This window comes from Dermacentor variabilis, chromosome 4 (assembly GCF_050947875.1).
Source record: "Dermacentor variabilis isolate Ectoservices chromosome 4, ASM5094787v1, whole genome shotgun sequence".
In the NCBI taxonomy this organism is placed as follows: domain Eukaryota; kingdom Metazoa; phylum Arthropoda; class Arachnida; order Ixodida; family Ixodidae; genus Dermacentor; species Dermacentor variabilis.
Window position 1 is genome coordinate 118,358,464 of NC_134571.1, and position 23,363 is coordinate 118,381,826.

The 23,363-nt window shown below is 45.4% G+C and overlaps 1 protein-coding gene across 1 annotated transcript; it reads left to right on the forward strand.

The window, feature by feature from the left end:
• The first annotated feature begins 15,701 nt into the window (after positions 1–15,701).
• LOC142578310 (solute carrier family 13 member 2-like) lies at positions 15,702–21,979 on the forward strand. Its single transcript, XM_075687710.1, has 4 exons — positions 15,702–15,767; positions 16,431–16,607; positions 18,568–18,695; positions 21,943–21,979. The coding sequence occupies exons 1-4, from the start codon at positions 15,702–15,704 to the stop codon at positions 21,977–21,979; spliced, it is 408 nt and encodes a 135-aa protein (XP_075543825.1).
• The last annotated feature ends 1,384 nt before the right edge of the window (positions 21,980–23,363 follow it).

Below are 23,363 nucleotides of genomic sequence, written 5' to 3' on the forward strand. Positions count from 1 at the left end.
GTTTCCATTGGCGGCCTGTCCGGGTTCAGAGATTCGTAGCACCCTCTGCTGCGGTACAGGTCTGACTGCCACCTTTGTCAGGTGTTGCCGCCTTTGTCAGGACTGAGGGCCATTGGTTAATCGAATGAGTCGTTTTGTTGACACTGAAATTGACTTCATCCCCTTTGTAAGCACTGAATTTGCTTCTGATACACATAAGAAGCTTTCGAGAAGCAGTCTATGAGAAGTGCATAGTTCAATACGGCGATGCATATCCGACTAGGCAAGGATCGGATTGCATTTGATAATCAAATACAAATAGAATGAGACCTTATGCGCAACATTATACGGGTACACAAATGAACGGAACAATGCAATGACAAGGCCCCACTTTGCCATCACTGAACTTGCTAGTAGCAACAGCTTGATGTGCGCGAGTTGATTCATCTTGAAGATATATTGAAGTAGCGTGATGGGACGAGGACAAGAAAACACACGCAACAGTACTAGCGCTTACAGCCAATGAAACTCTATTTTAAGAAAACAGCTATATACAGGGTAACGAAAAAATATGAAAACAAGGAATCAAATTGACAGGCCTGCGCACACTATAAGTGCAGGTATCTGTCCAGAAAAACTTCATTCTTTTTTGCATTTATAGGCAAAGTGATTCGGCGCGGACGTGCTTATCTTTTGATTTTGCTATGCAGTGCGCCTCCACAATTTCTCTATTGCTAAGCATAGGAGTGCATGTGCCAATCGGAGTGGCTAAGTGGTTACCGTACCGGTTTTTCATGTTGTTTTTGAGCTGTCTTGCGCCCTGTCATTAAAGCACTGCCCAATTTGCTCTGTGTATATCTTCGCTTGCTAGTTCATGCGTTACAATAGCTGCAGCGTAAATGCTGCAGGGACCCGAGCGAGGATTCCCCCTTACCCATCTGTTCCCTCTCACCCCCCGTTCTACCTGCTTAACGCTTTCATTTCAGTGACAGGCAAAACAGAAGCGAATAAGAAGAAAAGAAGAGAAAATTAAACAAACAGACAAGCCTAGAACTCAGCACTGCTATCTCTCTAAATATGCGATTGATGCCCCCACGGGCACGCGCGTGCGTCACAACCGGGGGTGACCTTGCACAATCTCATTTGTCAAAGCACCATTTCTGCATCTCGTATCTCTTGCAAAATTGCTCTTTCGTTCAAACTGTCACACGCTCCCATACATTCAACACACCTCGAGTCTTTGTTTAGATACCTTGAAAGTAGCTAAAGTCTGCTTATAACAAAATGCGTGTCCTATGGTGGGATCGAACCTCTATCTGCCAGGCATAACAGCCCAATGCTGCATTGTAGGCCACGATCGCAGCATGCTTCTCCCGTGCCAAAGTCCCTCTTTAAAAGTCTAGTGTGTGCGTTCCAGGTTCTCGCGTTCTTCTCTCGTTACAGCTAGCACTTTGAGACGCTGTGTTAGACGCACTGGCTTCGGGATCGGATCATATTTATGTTTCAGAATAACGGACACCGGCATCGTTTTGAGGCGTTTCAAATCTAGTAGTCCTGAAATCACCATGCTATGGCTGCGTTAGCCTGCTGTGTGACGCCGATGGCATTGCGCAACACAGCGACCACTGGAGCTGGTAAACCAGCATGATACATATACGTTTTGTGCTTCGGCATTGCCTTTTTGCCCTGTAAAGCAGTAATATCCGAAGGTGATCGCATAAAAGAATCCTACGGCTATTCTTGAGAACACGAACTCCGTAAAACGGGTGAGTTCGTCGTAGTCTATACGGGACGGACAAGGCCGAACAAGAAAAAAACCGGTTTTCATCGTCTTCCAAAAAAGAAAGCACCCACACGGGCCAACGCCGCAGTAAAATGTGGCTCGGTCTTGCAGCATGCTTGGGTCATGCGCTATCGCGCAGTCCGCAGCCGTTTGCCCGACCGCTCGATAAGTGTGATTCACTGAACGTAAAGTTCTTATCGTAGCCAGAACTATTTTAATCGTGGGCGGGTAGCTCTTCCAACAAACGAGGCAGTCGTTCAATGTATCTAGAGATAGCAATTTGAACTTTTCTCATGGTTAACAGCACAACTCTGCAGCAGAATGGTAGCTACGCTGTTAAGATTTTCTTATGTTTATTAACTACTCAGCTCCATGAAATCACAGTTTAGAATTAGAGTAAGAATGCTGCAGTAAGGTAAAATTCTGCAAACAAACTTTCAGAAATACCCAACGGTTCTCGGAGGCTGATTGTACGCTAAAACACGCACGCACACTTCACGCTTGGTGTTCCGTCCACCTCAGCGACGGCAGAAACTCCGGCCATGCCGACTCAAATCACTTGAGTACGTCTCACCGAACCGTTTCCCAATTAGAAGACGCTATGTCAAATTAAATAGACCGTGCGAGCGTGAAATCCCGCGGCTGCTGCGGCTGTCTTACCGAATAGTTAATATAAAAAAAAGTTCAAAACATGCCCTATGGTGGGAACGAACCTCGGGCCTCCAGAACAGCAGTCAGATGCTCTAACCATTAGGTTACAATCGGACGCTTCAATTAGAGTGTGTCAATGCCAACTAGCTCTTCGAGGTGATCGCCTCGCGTGTCACATTATGTAAGGCACGGGTGCGTGAGGGCACCGACGCATGCGTCAGTTTCCTATACCTCAAGGACGTCGCAATGTATTGGACAAATTTACAGCCATTTGAGTAACAGCTTCACGAAACCTCCGCTTTACATAATTCCGAAAAAATGTGCGTTGGATCTGCATAATTTTTTTTCCTTCAGTCTTTAGCGCAAAGAAGCTCGAGACAGGGACACACACAACGCGAGACCCGCACTGGCATTATCGCCTTCTGTCTGTTTCTGTCTCAAGCATTGTTTTGCGGCTTAACACTAGCTTTTATTAAATTACGGGGTTTTACGTGCCAACACCACCTTCCGATTATGAGGCATGCCGTAGTGGATGAATCTTGAAATTTGGACCACCTGGAGTTCGTTAACTTGCACTTAAATCTAAGTACATACGGGTGTTTTCGCCCATCGCCCCCATCGAAATGAGGCCGCCGCGGCCGGGATTAGATCTCGCGACCTCGTGCTCAGCAGCCCAACACCATGGCCATTGAGCAACCACGGCGGGCCTAGAAAAGATATCGTACCTGCTAATGCCAAAGCTGTGCCCTCAGAAAGTGCCTGTAGTGTTGCGCAACCGTCCGCGTTCGCGTTGTCGGCGCAGCGCTACGAGCGGACGCTGACGTTGCGCTACCTGGAGGAGGACGTGTCCACGCTGAGCAACGAGGAGTACCTCTCGTCCCAGACGCTCATCAAGCTGCGCCTGGTGCTCGGCTGGTTGGCGCTGCTCACCCCGCTGCCGTTGCTCATGCAACCGGCACCGGTGAGTTTCCTCGTGCTGGCAGCGGTTTCGGCTCGCGCTGCAGGACGCAACAAAAGGCAAGACGTAGTAGGCAAGGAAATGCTGAGGCAGACAGGTAGGCCCTCGCGGTTCACTCGCGTGACAGCGAGGTGATAGCATTACGGTATCTATTCAGGCGATCATTTATCTACGTTCGTTTCACTTTCTCTACATTATACTGGCCCGTGGGTTATGACATTGCGCTCTATTACTACAGTCCAAGAGTCTACAAAGTTACCTATGGCCAGTTGACAGAGCAGCAGAACGACTTAGTTTTGTTGGCTACTCTTAAAGGGACCCTGAGCCACTTTTCTGTAGGGGTGGAGAACTGCATTTCAAGTGAAAATAGGCTATTTCAGAAATACTTTGCCTCAGAAAGTACTCCACTGCGTTCAGCAGGAGCGCGGAGTTAGTACCAGTCAAATACTGCCTCCGCTGTGCTCCCGTTCCTCCTCCAATGCCTTGCATTGGAAAGGCAAAGTGTCACCGTGGCGCGCAGTTCAAATTTCACTTAGGATGTTAACGTAGACGTCACGACTTCCGCCTTTGGTGCCTACGGCGTGGTAAACATAAGCCAAACGCGCATGTCCTCAGCGAGCGGCACCCCGCGGCGGCCGCGGTATCTACGCCACGTAGCCGACCGCAGCTTGATGTCGCAGCAGCGTATGATAACCGCGGATATATATATATCCATATATATATATATATATATATATATATATATATATATATGTATACGTGTATGTTGTTATTGGGCTGGGGTTTTGTTGTTGCCTGGAGTTCGCACCAGGTTGACCATCGAAAACGGTCCGGCAGGGACGACGACGTGATGTAAAAGGAAATAACAGAAATTTAATACATCGTTATGGATGAGCTGTGCGCTCCAAGGAAATTATAAAAAACACCTGCACGCAAGGGCAAAGGTGTGTCCACATGTGGCAGCTCGCTGGTTTTCTTATACCTCAATGGGGTTAACGGCGCACGCGGACGGGGACAGAGAGTGAGAAACAAGAGGACACGGCGCTATACTGGCTCATACTAAACAAAATAAAACTCTGTACTAAAGCTTATACCTTCCCTCATCCGAGCAACTTCATTCTTTCTGGCCCCCTGGTAGAAGGGATTGTCAAGACACGTCGGCTCAGCCCACACAGGGGGTCATGGGAGGGAAACCACTCTTTGGCGTAAAGGGGTTGAACGTAGGACAGAGGGCAATAGGATTTGCACATTCCGCGCATAATTCCGTCGCACACACCCACAAGACAAGTCTTTTCATGTTGACGAGCGTGACGATTAGGCACGCCGTGTCCTAGGCGTTTGGCATCTGTTCCATTCACTGCCGCACAAAGTGAACCGCAACAATATACATATGCGAACCACAGCTATCGCTTTATTACAGCCAACTGCAAACAAGGCAGCGTAGTGGAGAGCATTGCGCAATCCAACGCATCCGACGCGCACGCGTGCAACCATCGCAGCTCCGCTCCTCCTGTCACGTGTCTGTACAGGTCACCGTTGGTCCTAGATCCCCGAATTTCGAGGCCTTGCCAGTTGTTTCCTCATGGCCATACAGCCACACATCGCTAAAGACGAAATTCTGGCCTGTACAGTTCAACAGCGTTAAAAAAAAACATTGAATAATATTGGTAAAGACATTGAACCAATATGGTTCAATGGTAGGCCGGCAGCTCATCGAACCGGAGCCAGTTCGATGAGCTGGCTCTAGAGCGCGATTTCTGGGGCAGCTAGATGACCGAAATGAGATGTTGACAACCGTGCTTATTTGCCCTTTTTTCCCGCTGACTGCATTCCACCGGCTAACAAATGTTAAAAGTAATCATTGAGTGCAAGACGCGCCTTACGGAGTAGGAAGTTACTCAAATGTTATCGCTGGATCTTTTTTCTGTTGTTTATGCCTTCACGGAGCCTTGTACAATCATACTACGTGCACGAAGCGAATCGCGATGCATATTTGCAGTATCTTTTTCAAGGGTTTCTAGGCACAAGAAATTCATTTAACACAAAAATAAAAGAAAACTCGGAAGTGTCTTGTTGGTACTACTTTAAGGCTACATGTATTAAAATTTGCATCTTGCTCTTACTCCTTTATATTTCTACCATGATCCCATATCTTTGCAAGATGGAAATGGTTCTGAGCAAGATGCCAGCGCAGCTTCTGTTCGCGCAGGCTTTTCACTGCCTCTACGTGGTGGTCACGACAAGCTTGCTGTGGATCTTGCGCCCCGTACCTCTCTGCGTGGCCGCCCTCTTTCCCGTCATCGCCCTGCCGCTCATCGGGGTGCTCAGCACGGACAGCGTGTGCGCATTCTACTTCAACGTGAGTCCTTGACGTCCTCTTCTGCCGCGAAGTCCGCGTAAAGGCAGGATGCCTGTGTCCGCAAACACGCCTTGACTCCATGAACTGTACTTCGATAACGCTCACAGCGCTCGTAACCAACTCAACCTTTATGCAAATCGATTGGGACAGTCTCTACATTATCTATAGACTTTCTCGTACATCAAATTGCTGTCATGCGGGATAGTCCTTGGGGATATGTAAAGCGTATATTGTCTTTATCGGCAAACCAGTATTTGATAAATCTTTTCTGTGAAGTCTCTTGTGGTCTATAGACATCTGAAGGGTATTTAGCCCTATGTTTGTAGACATTAATGAACAATAACTATACACACGAAACTTGAAACGCTTGGCTAGTTGGTTCACATGGCCTAACACGGGCGTCAAAAACGCAAGACCTATGATCATAGTTTCTAGGCAACCATAGACTTCACACAAAGGCTTCCCTAGGCTCTCCATAGCCTGTAGAATTTCTGTTTTTCTGAAGGAAAGCAGCAGTCATGTTGCGAGCACATCCTCGCTATATGGCTTACTTTAGAAAGTACGTGATAACGGTATGAAACTCGCGAAATATTTGCATTTTCTATAAGGCTGTGCTTTTGCATAGGGCGTGCGCCGGAAGCGATTGCGGAGCCGGAAGTACGCTGTGGCAGCCATGCTTTAGGTGGCGCCTATTGCGTTATTACGTATCAAGTCAGCACGCTGCTTCACCTGCAAAAAAGTGTAAACCGTCGCGCGCCTGCCGCGTCTTGCAGGAGAGCATCCTGCTGTGCCTAACGAGCTCCCTGATGGCGGCGCTCGCCCAGCGACAGGGCCTCCAGCGCTGGCTCACCGTCGCCTGCCTGCGGTGTCTCGGGGGAAGCCTGCGCTGCCTGCTTTTCTCCCTGATGGCGACCACCGCGCTGAGCGCCATGCTCTTGAGCGCGCCGGCGGCCGCCTACGGAGCCATACCCATGGCCGAGACGCTGGCCAAGGAGTTCCAGCGGAAGCCGCCGCAGCCTTCCTCGGCGGTTGCTGCCACCGGTCACGCCAACGACGCCGGTGAGTCTGCATCTGGCTGGGCTGTAACCCACATCCAGCGAGAATTAATCCGGAATCCTCCAGTGCGGCTTGCCTGATTATCAAATCATGGTTTTGGCATGTGAAACCCCAGAATTGAATTCAGTTCGTTTAGATGACGGCTTCTTGTTATGTATTAGGTTACGCCATAATTATGCGTGCAGCGTTGGATTGAATGTTACCTCTGAACAAAGGTCAATCTTGTTTCAGAGCCAAATCCCGGGTTTGGTGGACAGTCAGTCGAGGACCTCTCCTTGGGGGAAGAGTGCGCTGACAGCATTCGGAAGGTGCTCCTGATTGCTGTGGTGCTTTCCGCCATCATTAGCGCCCCTGCTTGTCTGACTGGAGCCTCGGCAAACATGTTCCTGAAGGGCTTTCTAGAAATGTAAGTCCGCAATTTTTGACAAAGATCGCTTCTTATCATTATCTCCTTTCTAGCGTGCTTGTGTACAGCTCCACGCGGATTTGTTTTCTCTCGAAATATATTGACGCACGGGTCATTGAGAGACGACATTAAGGCATAATAGAAGGAAATTACTGTGTAATGCGGCAGTGACACACAAAGAAAGCAATTAGTTTGAATTAACGAAGGGCGAAATGTACTACGTTAAAATCGCACGCGGAAGACCGGTTTAAAACCATAAACAACAAAGGTAATTTTTGTCGTGGAATAACATGCCTTAATGCATATCATATTAACCGCAAATAAAGACCTGCACAGCGGAAGAGAACACAAAACACCGTGTTACCGCCCGTGTTGTTTTTATGTTCTCTTCCGCTGTCACAATCTTTATTTGCGGTCAATGTGATATGCAGTAAACACCATCTAGGCCAAATTGAAGTTCTTCTGGAAGATGCCTTAAGCCTGTGCATGGTGAACAAGCAAGCGTGTTTTAAAAATACATTTGATGTTAGGAGTAACTTTCACCGTGACTGTCACGCTATATTAGCTATTTCTTTTTTTTATCCTATGCACCAGTGAATGTTAACCTCGTACACTAACACTGGCAGTCTGTCTATCCGAGACCGAAGCTCATTCAAGTAAGATCCTGTGTATGGATGCATGAGTAAATTATTTACAGAAAGTACCATTTATGAAATAGGACTGCACAGAAATATTTCCCGGCAAAAGCCAAGTGAAGCAAACCATGCAAGTGTTTTTGCTACTATAGATATGCTGCAAGCAGCGCATTTCCTAAAACTTGTCTCCCGAAACTGGCACTGTTCAAAAATTAAGCAATGACAAGGACGCAAGGTGCGGGTGAGCCGTGATTTTTGACGTAGTCGAACGTCTTTACGACTAAAGGCGCGATACCGCGCCCTTATTTCGTTATAAAGGTCCCTTCGCTATAACAATCGCACGCTCCGCATCACCACTGAAACAGAGGTATTCTTTCGGTATTTTTTTCTGTCATATAAAAGAAGTGAAGGGATGTGAGAACGCGATGGGGCAAGATATGTCCATTGAATGTTCATTGATAAGAAGCGTAGGAGACTTTTCATAAATATATTTTTCTTCTGCGCACTTCTCATCACGCAGTTATTCACTTTTTCGGACTCAGTGCTGTCAAGGCTAACACAGCGTGATAAGCCTGAAGTACCGGCAGCTATGAAGATAATCAGGCAATAGCTGTTTCTCGCTGGCACTCATCATCAAGGTGATGATGCCTCGCGTTCAATAAAAGCTGTTTAACATTGAGGTGGAAGCTAACGAGATTGACAAGGTGACCCAATTTGGTGTACTCTACGTGAGCAGCTTTACAGCTCGCCCGCATTTACGCGAATGTATGTGTTGTGCGCTAAAGTATGTGTGGACACGGTGCCTACAAGTGCCACTTTTTAGTCTAGTAACAGGATGAACAGGATACAGAGACTTCTTCTGTTACTAGCGATTAAGTTATAAGGGCCTTGAAAGACATGCCCCGGGAAGAAAGCGGCAGGAGAAGAAGGAATTGCAGTCAGTTTAATCAAAGATGGAGGAGATATGCTTGAAAAAAAATCGGAACCACTTCAATCAACCAAGAGAACAAGCTTGCTTCAGGAAGGGATGTTCTACGAAGAATCACGTCTATGTTATCAATCAGTAAATGATAAACCTGTGGACTGCAATCAACCTCTCTATGTGGGTTTCATAAATCACGAGAAAGCATTTGATTCAGTTGGGATACCAGAAGTCATGGAGACATTGTGCAACCGAGGAGCACAGGAAGCATGCGTGGATATATTGGGAAATATCTACAAAGATTCCACAGCTACCTTGCTTCTCCACAAGTAGAAAATTGCCGATCAATAACGATGACAGGCAAGGAAATAAAATCTCTCCAGTGCTGTTCACTGCATGCTTAGAAATTTAGGAATGATTTAGGCTTAGGAGTGAGGATCAACGCAAATATCTCAACATCCTTCGATTTGCAGATGACATTGCAACTCCGGGGATGAATTGCAACAAATGGTTGAGGGCCTTAAGCAAGAACATGTAACAGTAGGGTTGAAGATTCATGTGCAAAAAATAAAGGCAATGGTAATGGGTCAGAAATTATGTGTGTTTGGCGACCTTTACTGTGTAGAGAAATGGCGGAATTCTTCAGAATTAGGACCTTCCCTTCTTCGTTCGGTAAATTCTTGTAGGATTAAACACGCACACACAGGTCTCAAACCGCTTTCCAAGCTTATAGCAGCAGCGGCTGTCAGCCTTTTAAGCCCGTATAGGTGGCGTCATGTCAGCTAGCCTTATCTCAAATGCGCGACGCTGTGTGCTTGCGTTGTCAAAAGCTTTCCTCACCTGCAGGATAAAAGCAATATGTTGCGAATTCGCGAAGGAAATACATTTAACATTTTAGCGTCGTTCTATGCAGCGAGATCAACAGGTATGTTCATGACACGGACATGCGATTGTACCGTTATCACCTCATAAGACCTGACCAGAGCTTAGGGACATACTCGCTTTTTCAATTCAGTTCTTTGTACCTAATGGTATGCTACTAGATTAAAAAAAAGATGTGCTTACTCTCAGTGTTAGATGCAGGAAACAGCAGTTCCATCTACGTGAGCGAAGTAGTCAACTCCTCAATATTTAACATAGTAAAAACTGCTTTCTTTTGTAAACACAAGGATAAAGATTCAGCATCGTGTGGTTGGTTGCAACGTTAACGCTGCATCCTGGACTTTCATGTAATTTCGCTGTATTTGAATTACACTTCACGCTTGCTTTTCGCCGACTGTGATTACACAATGGCCTCAATCAAATTAGTGTCAATTTTCTGGAAAGCTGGTGGCAAGAATATGAATAAATCACTTTCATACAGTTCCACGTCGACCTGAAATCATATTCGGGGTGAATATGTTCTCTAATCACGTCATACTGTTATTTTTGAGAAGAGTTGAATGTAATGGGCAATACACCGTGCAAGGGGTCTCATGAGGATAGCTCGTCTGTTTTTCAGAGAAGGATACCCGGATATGGTTACGTTCTCCAACTGGATCACAGCCAACACCATCTGCGTGACCGCCAACATCACAGGCCTGTGGCTGTTCTTCGTTTTCTTATACATTCGAAAAATGTGAGTGAACTTCGCATTCGATTTCAGATCTCAAAATTTTGTCTAATCGACAGTTATTGTGTTCTTCGAAGCGTACTAAGCTGCGTTAGGACGAGAAACAACTACACGTGTGAGATTGACCCAGCAGGATGGGATGTCTGTTGCTCCGCTGTTCGTTGTTTATTTTGTTTCGTTTCTGGAAAAACAAACAAACAAACAAACAAACAAACAAACAAACAAACAAACAAACAAACAAACGAACAAACAAACAAACAAACAAGAACAACGAACAGAGTCACAACAGACCGCGTAAGTGCTGCGAGAGATTGTACTCAAATTCACTGAAAGCTGCTACGGACACTTTGGTAGCCTCAGGAAGAATTTCTTTTAAATGCAACACACCCTTGTGCTCATCCACTACATTATGGGTCGGTGTTGTCTCCAAAATACACGCTCTGACGCCTGCATTCTCAGACTCTGTTAAGGGAAAAACCTTGCTCTTTGCATGGAGTTTCCTACAATATACTGCAGGGACCTCTAGCGCTACGGTCGTTGACCCACCGTGGGAATAATGGGAAGTACATAGATTTGTCTGATCTTCATGCTTGTGGTTTCCTACGTTCTTGCGCATTTGTTTATAGTGCTTTATATGCCTTCATTCGGCAGTTTTAGATTAGGGGACGCAAGAGGCTTGCGTTCCCTAACCTAAAACTCTCTATTGTAAATTTCAGAGCAATCTATACTCCTCGAAGTGCAGAAGACGCTGCGTACACGCAAAAACGCTACTAATTGCAACGGTTGAGCTTGTTGAGGTATCGAAATTGAAACGCACCAAGCGTCTTAATACACTGGCATGCCCACAATAAATTCGCAAGGGCGTTGCACATCGCTTGTCAATGCATGCATCGGTGGCGCAACTGAAAGCCTGTTAAACTGGAGAAAGTGCCTTTGTTTCTGGCACGGAGAGCGGCCTTCGACCCCGGTCACTTTCGCCAGCGTTACGTGGCTGACGACACTCGCAACGTACCTAGGCGTCCCGCGGGAATATTACAAAAGTGGCGATGAGATGAGTATTGGCAAGAGCAAAGAAGGGAAGGATACACAGATAAAAGCGAACTGGTGAAAGGTGCGCTTCTGTCAATGTTTGCAAGAGCTACAGTTCGCAATCAGTTTTCTTTTTGCCGCAAAACTATGTAATGTATGTAATGAAGGTATTGCATTGTTCAAGGGTAAATACGCAGAAGCTGCACCGAGTCTTCGCAGTATTTGTGTGGGCTTCGAATTGGGAACGATGCAGTCGCACGAATGTATTCAGATGAGTTAAAGACGGACGTTTGGAAATGACGCTCTTCTTTATGTGTTAAGAATGGGCGGAGTAGCCGGTCAAGTAATCTGGGCCTGCAATAACAAAAAAGCTCTCACGTTCGAATTGTTCGTAAGGAAAAAAAAAATTCAGTCGCTCCCGACACTGGCCACATCATTATATAGTAAAGGCAGTTGGCCGCTGCCAAAGAGCACTTATACACAATACGCTTCCTTAATTCGGTCCGTGTTTTGTTTTACACAAGTGCAAGTTGGTTTTGGCCCTGTCATGCAGGCGCACACGCCGGCTTTCTGCATTTTGCTTCACAGGAGGTGTATTTTATCTTTGATAAGTCAGCCAATGTGTTAAAGGACTCACGCAATAGATTATGCTCACGAATATGTGTGCTGCGTGTTAGCACATACTGTACAGACATTATTCCGCAAACGCTCGTAACGTATCTGCGCGAAGCACGGGGCAGTCACCAGAAGAATTGTGCCCTCAGAGTGCGCAGCCATAAATGCCCGTATAACGTCGCCACTTGTTGTGTCGTATGAAGTGGGCGTTGTGTGGTGCGGTACGTTCCCGTCATGTCGTTTGCTGCCGGGTACTTGTAGTCCGCTCAAAAATGCCTCGACGGCCTGTAACCAATAATGTAGAGTACTATGATGGAGTACAGAGCACAGTCGAAGATTGATAAATTGTCGCATCCTAGCAGAAAACGTTTTTCGTGCAATAATAATGCGAAGGAATATCGTTGTAAACACCGGACAACTTAACCTAGCAGAATACCTAACAAATATCTGCAATTTTTTTTGCATAGTGTAGTCGGTTACAACCTGAAAAAATTCAATAGAAGCTCCAGCCACAAAAACGCAGTGTAGCTGCTCTTCACCTCTGAAAGAGAGCAGGGCTGGCTGGAGTCCGCTCACTAGCTTAATGAATTTGCTCTGGTAGTGTATATGCTAGACTAATTAAAATATAAAAGCTCGTTGTTTCAAGCTAAAATATATCCTCGGCTGCGCACTTGATATCAGGATCACATGTAAGCTAAGAATTCTTACCAACCAAACCTATTGAAAAAGCCCGCATGCCCCATATGCACGGTATTCATAATGCTGTATGACCATATAAGATCGTCAATGATAGCCTGTATGTGTCATTGTAAACCCAAATGATCATATATGATTCTCTAGTAAAAAATGGGTATTTCGCTATAAACGCGCGGGAAACATGAATAAAATTGAACAGGACGCAGGCGTCGATCCTGTTCCCTTCTGTTGCCCATGTGTTTTTAGCGCAATAACCCATTTTTACAACATGGGCAACCACCAACTAGCCCAACTTGCCGCTGTACTCATGTATGATTATGGTAGGGGGAACTATGGGTGTTTTGCAATAGGGATTTCCAATAGTGCGAAATTCACAAAGGCAAATCAACGCCAAAGACCTAATAAGACGTGCGTTCCCGTGGAAGTGAATTATTTTGTGGCGGGCAGAGGTACGGAAATAACGCAGGCAAGACAAGCACTTAAGAGACGCGGGCCGAATTCGCCAAGCTTCTCATTTGTAAGGTGCTCTTTGCCACTAGCTGGACGCCCTCGATAATAATATATGTCCGGCAATGGATCTTAGGAACAATTCTAACGTAGGATGGTTTTGTGGACATTGGGCGCAGAGGTGGGGAAATTCACATGTGCTGGTGTCGTCTGCTTTGTTTCTACGTTCGCGTGTCCGTTTCGGACATTTAAGGGCTCTACACAGTATGATTCAACACTGTATGCCACGTTCTTCTGCTCCCTGAATATGCAGCTGTGATTGGACATATTCTATTAGGCAGCGGTTTTGCGTAAACTTGCGAAGGCGAACACAAGTGCGTAGTAGTGGATGGTTAAATGTGCGCAAATGGTGGTCGCCACATGAGTGTTTCGTATCTCGTTTCAGAGAAAGAGTGGAACCAGGCTTCCAAGAGACAATGCGGACCGCCGTTCGTGCCATCGTTTCGACGGGGACCGAACGCGTGAAGTACGATCGTGCGCTTTTACCTCGTATCGCTTTTTTTTTTTTTGCTCACGCATGCTCCAGCTGACTTTTCTTACGCCACGTCTGCATGTGAATAACAATCGGATGTCTCCGGGACTAAAGTGAAGGTTTAGCCAATATCTAAACATAACATTGTTACGCGCGTCCTAGTTTCTCAGTGGCTGTGACGTATCCTGCTGCTAAGAACGAGGTCATGCGTGCGATCCTCGATAGAGGTGGACACATTTCTATGAAGGCTAAATGCACAAAAAAAAAGCCAGAAAAGAAGACAGAAAAGAGGAAGAAAACAATGGCGTATCATGCTTTGGATGCATTTCAAGCGACCACATGTGGTCAAAATTATTCCGCCGAATAACAGATGAAGAAGAGCTGGATGCGAGATTCATGCATTCCTTCTTTTTTTGTTGTGCATGGACGCAATTCCTGTCAAACCTTATCGCTTTTATTCTCAGTTCGGCAGGGCTATAACTTAGCTGCCTTTTGTCAAAGATGAAAGCGTGTGAAATGACACGTACTCAACAAAAAAGAAAATCTTTATTGGTGAAGGCATATGGGACGTGTTTCTCCTCTTTCTGTGCATAATAGATATTTCATGTGTGCTAACGCTCAAAACATACCTTGAATGTTACTCAATGACACGATCAAGTGATATTGAGGGCATGTTTTCACCGTTATTAGGGATGTAATGTTTATTACGTCCTAAGAGAGGCGGAGCACGTGCGATATCAATTGAATTACGCAGTGATCCCTCTTCTTTTCACTGATCTCGAGTTTGCGGGTGTGCCTCAATGCACGAAAGCGTTTATGACAGGCAGTGATTCAGTGCAAACGATATCTGTGGCAAAATATTTTTTGCGAAGGCGAATTTTATCATGTAGAGTTAGTGCTAAAATGGCTAACCTTGAGAATCTCTTTAGCAGCATTTTATTTGATATTTTTTGTTGGACGACGACACTTCCATAGTTCCCTTTTATCCCTATGTTTTCAGGCCAAGAGAAGGAGTCGTGATTGTGATATACGCAGTGGTCCTCTTGATGGTGTACTTTGAGTGGTCAGACTACGGGCTTGGCTTGGCAAAGTTTCTTGGCCTAACCAAGTAAGTCTCCGTTTGTATCGTAATTACATCCTAAGAACGTTACTGTTGTCATAACTCATAAAATCATATTAACGTGTATTGATATGCCACGAGAGGTGTATGATTGGTGTCACCTTAACTCATAAGACACGTTTAAAACACTTGCTGCTCAGTAGGCGGTCGAAAGTTCGCAGCTTTGGGAGGACTGCATTTTATAGTTCGCTAAGCTGAATGTTGATCGAGCAGCGTCCGTATTGCTTCATTGCATATTGAGATCGCACTACGATGGTACGGTTAGAAAAGGCCTACTGAGACATTTCGTATGCCTTGCATTCGTTTATGGATTAGATGGCTTGATGTTTTAAATTCATGTGTCAAGCGTGTTTGGTTACAATTACACATGTGTGCAGCCTTCTTTATAACAAAAAAAAAACAACGTAACTGGAATCTAAGATGCATTAAAATAGTTAAAAAGAATTCAGCTATTATTCAGCAATCCCTCAAATTTAATGTCAGTTATTTAACAATTGCTTACCGCACTTCTATCTGCAATCCTGCCTTATTTCGAGGTTATACGATTAACCGTTCAAGCAAAACACTTCTTGCTGCCGTGTAAAACAATGGCTCATTCATTGCACATTGCCCCAATCTCGTTCATCGTTCACGTAACTTGCAAATTTACCGACAGTCCATGAGAAACGTCTAGTTTTATCTGCGTAATCAGTGTCACTGTATTTCGTCACGCCGCGATGAGATCGTGCCGACGAAGCGAGTGACGTTGTTGCCTCTCGCTTATACTTCGACTTTTCTTCGCTTCCCCAGATGGATCGACGAAACGACGCCCTTCGTTGTTGCGCTTATCCTCGTGCTCATTATTTTGCCGTCAGTGGCGTCCAGCGGGTACGAACGAATTGCGTTTTGGTCGGACGTGGAAATGTCCATACCGTGGAGCACGCTGCTCGTCATGGGTTCGGGATTCGCTCTCACCAAGGCAATGCAGGTACAGCAACGTCTCTTTAGAACTGTCAGCATCTCATCGCCATCTGATTATCACTAGGACATATAAGGTGATTACAAGTCTCGGTCAAAATCATTGAAAAGGCAAGTTTCGGCATACATTCCAGGTCTGACGTGAACACAGTGGCATGCGGTGGAGACAGGCCGAAGCATTGCCACCTGTCTCCTTCTTGTGTCCTGGTGCTTGCGGCAAAATATTAAAGATGAACCGCAACTTGCCCTTGACCGTATCTTGTCGAAGGCGCCGCCAGCTGTTTTCCAGGTTGTTTGTTACCCTAGTGGTAGCCGCAAAAACTTTAGAAACAGATAGTGGCTCGCCTCAACGCAGGTAGTAGAATGGCTTAGAAAACAGTTTCATGGCGTTTGTAGGGGCAGATTGCTGTTTCATAAGCCGAAAAGTAACAATAAATAGAAAGCTTGCCGAGTTAGCGATCAGACCTCAAGGCTGATATTCCCCACTTGCAAAATTAAAGCACAGGTGGTGCCGTATGCTAATCGAAAGAATGCACACTGTTTTTGAAAAGAAGAAAAAAAAAGAAAGAAAGCTTATCATTTATGGAAATAGCCAGGCAAATAAGTTTCGCCCAATTTGGGTATTGTACAATGAATACGCTTTCTTTCCTTCTCCCGGCTTCCGTGCTTGCAGAAGACGTCCCTGGTGTCCTTCCTGTCGTCCAGCGTCCCAACAAGGCCGCAGCTGTCGCTCACTTTCCTGCAGGTGGTGCTGTGCATCGTGGTCTCCCTGGGCGCCGAGTTGCGCGGTGGTGTCGCGCTGTGCTGCATCATCTCGCCCTTTGTGCTCAAGCTGTGCGAATCGTTTCACGTGAGTCGAGCTCAATTAAATGTTCTCGGCACGCCCGCTTAGGCTCTCGCTCAGGATCCCAAGCTACTGGATGGCGCAATCAGCAGCTGTAAAGGACGTTGTGTGACAATTGGCGCTTTTTTTTCCTGAAAGAAATGAATGAACGAACAAAATTTACTAGAAGCATAGACGGTTCGTTGCCTGTTGCAAGGAATCAGGTAAAATGCAAGGTTATCGCGGTCAGTAGCGTAGCGTTACGCCATCAAAAAATATCTCGGGTACTTGCAGCACTTGTACTGGCGGGTGCACTTGTACGTGTTTTATCTGTAGCTTGCTAAATGATAGTGCTTTTTCTCTAGCCTACTGAATAATAATAAAAATTAAACAATGAAAGACATAAATGATTTCGCATTTGCGAGGAAGATGGAAGCGAAAACAATTTTTTCCATGCCTTGAAATTTTCAATTCGAGAGGTGCCTCTCGAAGTGAACCTTCAGTGCAGAAACCACGTTGGTAATTATTAAGTGTTCACTAATTAACTAGAGTTATTCATTTGGGAAATTGAAGCCGATTGGCAGTGAAGTCATGTCGGCTTAGCAGAAATCCTAAGACTAAGAATACTTTCGTAAAGTATGTGGTTAAAATTTACCACGAAATATATCGGCATTCAGTTCAATAGTTTCCAAAATTCCTCCCTCTAACTCATTTTAACTTGAACGCCAATACGCATTCAGCGGATTTTGGGAATGGATATCTTGAAACTGGTGCTAGGCTTGTAGTTACGCTAAGCACACCTAACTTCACTACTGCTTGGCGAAAATTGTACATTCTTCAATACGTTTCCTAAGGTGAATCATACAAATGTTGATTAGCGAACCTTTTGTTTGCTGGAAATTCCGTTTTGTCCTCAAAGTAATGTCTGTCTCTGCAAATATAATCATCCAGAATATGCAGAAAAGCACTATCTCAAAGGCGATTAAACGAAATCTGTTCGAACGAACGAACGAACGAACGAACGAACGAACGAACGCACGCACGCACGAATGAACGAATGAACGAACGAACGGACGTACGGAGGGACGGATGGACGGTTGTGTGAGGCAGGCAGGCAGGCAGGCAGGCAGGGCAGGGCGGGGCGTCTCAATTATAAGCCGCGTTTACATGAATGCGACAGAGTCGCATCGCATCGCATTTCTAGCGCATCACCGTCATGTAAACAGAAGTAATGCGCTAGGAAGGCGCATCGCATTAATGCGCCAGGCGAGGGTAAATTTACGGGCGCTAGTCGACTCTGGCGGAGCATGTAAATGCAGGATCGTCGCATTAGGAATGACGGGAAGGAATTAGCCACCAACGTGGTGGCGGTACCGGCTACCCGCTTCGAATTGAATTTGGCGTTGCTTTTGTAAAATGCACTTCGTTCGCAGTAAATGATTGTGTAAACGTCTTTCGCTTAGTCTCAGGCCGCTTCGACAACAAAGTATTATGGATAACCTTGTGATGTTTTCAGAGATTGCTTCTCGTTTCGAACGAGTCGAAGCCTAACGAAAGGAACATCCGAGATGTCAGCGCTAGCTATTGCTACAGTCGGGAAATAGCCGCGACGACGGCATATGGCCTCTCAGATCCGAAGATCTCGCTGGCCAACTAAAACTGTAACAAACGTGCACTGCTTAGTGTACGCTATAAGTTGCGTACGCTAAACTAAAGCTGTCTGTTTCTCGGCACTCAGTCACCAACTTGCACTCGGGCCCCTACCGGAAATCAGTTACACCGGAAGTCGGCTGCACTTCCCTTATACGACACCATGTGGCGCTACGTTCTCGCGAGAATTAATGCGCTACATGTAAACTGCGTAGCATCGCCTTTCCCAAATGCGCTTGGAAATTCGATGCGCCACTGTCGCATTCACGTAAACGGGGCTATACAGACCATGTGCCACATTATTTGCGGCCTTTCTTGTTCCATTTCACGAGCGCAGTGGCATCCCCTGAGGCTTCTTATACCGGTCACGTTGTGCTGTTCCATGGGGCTCTTTTTCTCCGTATCCTCGCCGGCCAATAACCTGCTCATGGCCAAGGAGCGCATCAATCTCAGCAACCTGGTAAGGTGCCTCCTGTTTCGAGTGGCGAATGATTCACTTGATTCTAAATGCACTAACATATCATACAGAAACTTGCACGTTACCAAGAAACCTTGAGAAGAGTTTAAAGACGGCACAAAGGGCCATGGAACGAAAAGCGGTAGGCGTAACGTTATAGGAGCCCTGAAAAACTTTTTGAACGTAGTAAGAGAGCGTTGCCAATCGGTCGTATAGGCTGCTATCAACGCTTGAGCCAAATATTACCGCACTGCATACAGCAGGGAATTTACAATCTCGTGCCAAAAAACAGTGAAAATTTGCTTCCTCTCGCTTCCGTAATGTCGTCGTGCAGCGTTATATTTGAATTATTCGAAGGATTTTTGCGGCAGAAGAATTGTGAGACGACGTCCGTTAATAGTGATACCATTCTATGATTAATCGAAAAAGGGTTTCAGGGCCTCTTTAAAAAAGAAAAAGAAAAGAGTGTGGATTAGAGAGGAAACGGGGGTAGTCGATATTCTAGTTGACATTAAGAGGAAGAAATGCAATTGCGCAAGTCATGTAATGCGTAGGGCAAAAAATCGGTCGTGTATTAAAGTTGCGGAATGGGTGATAAGAGAAGGGAAGTGCAGTCAAGGACGGCGGAGAACTAAGCGGTTTTACACATCAGGAAATTTGCAGATATATCATGGCGTGAGCTGGCGCAAGACAGAGGCAATTGCAGATTACTGTCGATGCCTTCGTCCTACAGTGAACATAAAATATGCCGCTGCTGCTATTGCTGCTGCTACTGCTGCTGCTACTGCTGCTGCTGCAGATTATTCGCCACCGCATTCACAATAACGTCTCAACTCGGTAGCCTCCTTAATTTCGCCTCCATCTAAATGCAATCGCCATGGCCGCGATTTGATACTGCGGCCTCGTGCTTAGCAAACACAAAAAGGAGCGCTTATTTTGGGTGGTCTTCTCCCAGGTAAGAAGATAGCTAACACATCCGGTGATACACAAATCGGCGCTCCTGTCTTTCTTGCTGTTTTATACAAAATTACTAGCTCGTTTAGTTTTTCGAACGTTCGATTCACAAACACTGGATTGTTTTAAAGTATTGTATATCTGTTGTTCTGTATTTACATAATTCTTTGTTAGGTGCATAAACGAGAAGAAAGGGGGTTACCGAGGGGCCCGATTTTAATGAGTCATATCATGAGAAGCCAACAAACACTGACACCAAAGACAACAATGGGGAAATTACTTGTGCTTAATAAATGGAATGAAGAAACGATAAATTCATGGAAATTAAAGTGGATGAAAAAAGAACTTGCCGCAGGTGGGAACCGAATCCACAATCTTCGCATCTCGCGTGCGATGCTCTACCTAAACAGCTACCGCGGCGCTATTTCCCCATCCACTTTCTTGGGTATTTTTGTATACTAGTAAACCCTGGGAGTGTAACCCACAACCTTCGCGAAATGCGAAGATTGTGGGTTCGGTTTCCACCTGCGGCAAGTTGTTTTTTCATCCACTTTAATTTCCATGAATTTATCGTCTCTTCATTCTATTTATTAAGCACAAGTAATTTCCCCTATGTTGTCCTTGGTGTCAGTGTTTGTCGGCTTCTCATGATATGACTAATTAAAAACGGGCCCCTCGGTAACCCCCTTTCTTCTCGTTTATTACATAACGAGGGTCTCGAATCCGGCAATATTGATGCCTTCAGGTAGCATATGTGGGTTCATTGACCAGTTGCCTTCACCCAGAAAGATCACGTTCTCGTGACGCCTGCGGCAACAAGGACGTTCAACGTCCGCCGCCAAGGTCTGTGAGTGGTGGCGCTGGCTAACACTCCCAGGGTTTTCTAGTATACAAACATACCCAAGAAAGTGGATGGGGAAACAGCGCCGCAGTAGCTCAATTGGTAGAGCATCGCACGCGAAATGCGAAGATTGTGGGTTCGGTTCTCACCTGCGGCAAGCTGTTTTTTCATCCATTTCAATTTCCATGAATTTATCGTTTCTTCATTCCATTTATTAAGCGCAAGTAATTTCCCCTATGTTGTCCTTGGTGTCAGTGTTTGTTGGCTTCTCATGATATGATTTATTAGGTGCATGTTACACAATTGACATATCCACTTTTGCTGTGGAGCTGTGTAAAAATAGTACTTTTTGTAAAGCTTTATGAACCATGTGAGGACGCAGTTGTAAAATACACGACCATCAGCTAATATATTTTAGCGTGCTGCTTCAAATGGAGGATATTTCAGAGAACTTGATTCAGAGGTTGTTTCACAAGGGCCATATGTCCACACTTAACAAATATCTTTACAAGTTCACAAATAACATGACTTACAACTAAGGCTACTACTTCAACTCGCTCACTGGTTGCTTACATAAGGGCAAGATACTTGAAGGCACACGCTTTGCAGACGCACGGCGTCGTCTCGTGCAGGCGGCAGAATTAGCATACACGCGGTCACCCACCTTGGTGAACTAACTCAGTGCCTGCATTGCGTACTGCTGCTGAACATGAGGTCGCGGGCTTGACTCCTAGGTTTGCAGCACCCTTATTTTGACAGGGGCAGAATCTGTAAACCAGTGCAACGACTTGTGCGCACATTTGAAATCGACCAAGAACCTTCTGCTACTGTGTTTCCATAGCCAGTACGTCTGTTGCTTCGAGCTGTTAAACTCCATGACTTCATTCGATTTGTACAAGTGGTCCTGGCTGACTACGGTGCAAACGTGCTCCTACTCTAGTCTTCCACTTCAATATAATTTTTGCGTTACAGCGGTTTGATTTGATTTGATTTATTGATTCCTCGTACGCTCAAGAGCAGGTGGGGAATAAAGGCACGTGACGTGACAGAGAACTCTGTACGGGTATACGTATTAGAAATCGCTTGTCCGTCAATAATGATGGCAACACGCAAATGAACACGCCGTTTTAACAAACTGCCATCAGAACGTAAATCACACTGTCACAAGTAAAGAAAGTGATTAAGATTTTATATTAACACACATTTCGATGGTATACTTTTGCATTCATAACAATGAGACTGAGGAAAAAGATGCAGGCAAGGTTAGGTTACAGGGTAAACACCTAGTCCACAAGCGAAAAGTATATCGTGGGCTACAGCATATGAATTTGTTAGTGTTTACGTACCATGTAATATGACGCCTACGGCATAATGACGCTCTGTGCTTGCGTTTTTCGACTTCAAGCACACTGTTTCGAGGTGTGTGATTGCTTATGAATACTCCTCGTTTTTTTTTTCAGGCAGTGTCCGGCCTATTCGCCCACCTCATTTTCGTGAGCACGGCCGTAACCATGACGAACACCATCGTCCCAACAGTGTTCAATATAACCGCTCAGCCGTTGAGAGGGAATCCGTGAGCCACTCGGGATCGCGAGTTGTGCGTTTTCACATAAAACCGAGCCTCTCCACTTGTTATGTGACAATTAAGCAACAAGAGGGGCTTGATGCTCGCTTGTGTTTTCAACGGACGCGCATGCGCGAAATTGACCCCAAATATTTGCTGAGAATAGTACGAATGAGACGTATCATATTGAACATAGGCACAAAAGCTTAATCTAGGCTGCATTACCTAGCATGATAGCAGCCTGTTGCAGAACACACGCACACAGTAAGTTCTTGAGGTCTTCAGGCATCGATGTGAGTTCGTGTGCGTGATTTTGCATTTTTTCAAAAAAACATATAACGACCTCTGCGTAATATGAGCGTAGACAATCATGCGGGCACGAAAATGCGTGTTACCGGACGTAGTTTAATGGCTTGTGCAGTCGTTACCTAGCCGAAGTACTCTGCAGTCTGCGTGTAGATATCTTTGGAATCATTGTATTAATGTTAGTGTTCGTGAATGAGGCTCAGCGCTTGTTCTTTAGGTTACTCGGTAGATTCTTCTAGGTCAATGGTGCTCAATAAAGTACATTTTGCGTGTTTTCTTCGTCGCTCTGATCATCTGCGCTGAACGGTGCAAGTGATAGTTGATATATATATATATATATATATATATATATATATATATATATATATATATATATATATATATATATATATATATATATCTATATATATATATATATATATAGTGCATTCCCGAGCCATGTTTTGAGACTACATAAGTAACATTGTGATAACATGACAGTAAATGAATATCAGATGCAAAGACGCAATGTGCTCTGCAGAAACGCATAAAATCGGATAAAGGGCATATATATATATATATTCGCTTTGACGAACTGCCTTCTTTTTTTCCCGCGCCTTCCTTGTCCGTGCAAGCTTTCGCCTGTGTTCCAACTGCGCCTCGGTAGCAAAAACCCGCTCGCTTGCCCGCGAGGAGTTCATAACTCGAAGGACCGCTCAGAGACGTCCAACTGGACATTAATGCGTTTTTATTTTTGTACACTCATATCACGCATTCGCGACGCGGCGCCAACTCCTCCCCATTGACTGCGCCGTCACGTGCCCAACGACGTATACGTGCTAGGCCACAACTTTAGTCAAACCAGAACCGTGGAGCCGCCGTGGCGTCGGGCTAGCGTGCTCCTCTCGCAACCCGGATGGCTCGGGTCTGAATCCCACTCACGCCGAAACTTAACAAAATTTTCGTTTCAAAGCAATCAATTTAGTTCGTTTACGGGAACCTCGCTGAAAAATTCGTCGTCAATTCGAGCAT

What these genes read in the sequence shown, in the direction of transcription:
- LOC142578310 (XM_075687710.1), top strand. Translation starts at nt 15,702, where the DNA reads ATGTCCATACCGTGGAGCACGCTGCTCGTCATGGGTTCGGGATTCGCT. An exon ending in AGCTGTGCGAATCGTTTCAC is followed by an intron (nt 16,608 to 18,567) that starts GTGAGTCGAGCT and finishes TCACGAGCGCAG; the next exon opens with TGGCATCCCCTGAGGCTTCT. An exon ending in AATCTCAGCAACCTGGTAAG is followed by an intron (nt 18,696 to 21,942) that starts GTGCCTCCTGTT and finishes TTTTTTTTTCAG; the next exon opens with GCAGTGTCCGGCCTATTCGC.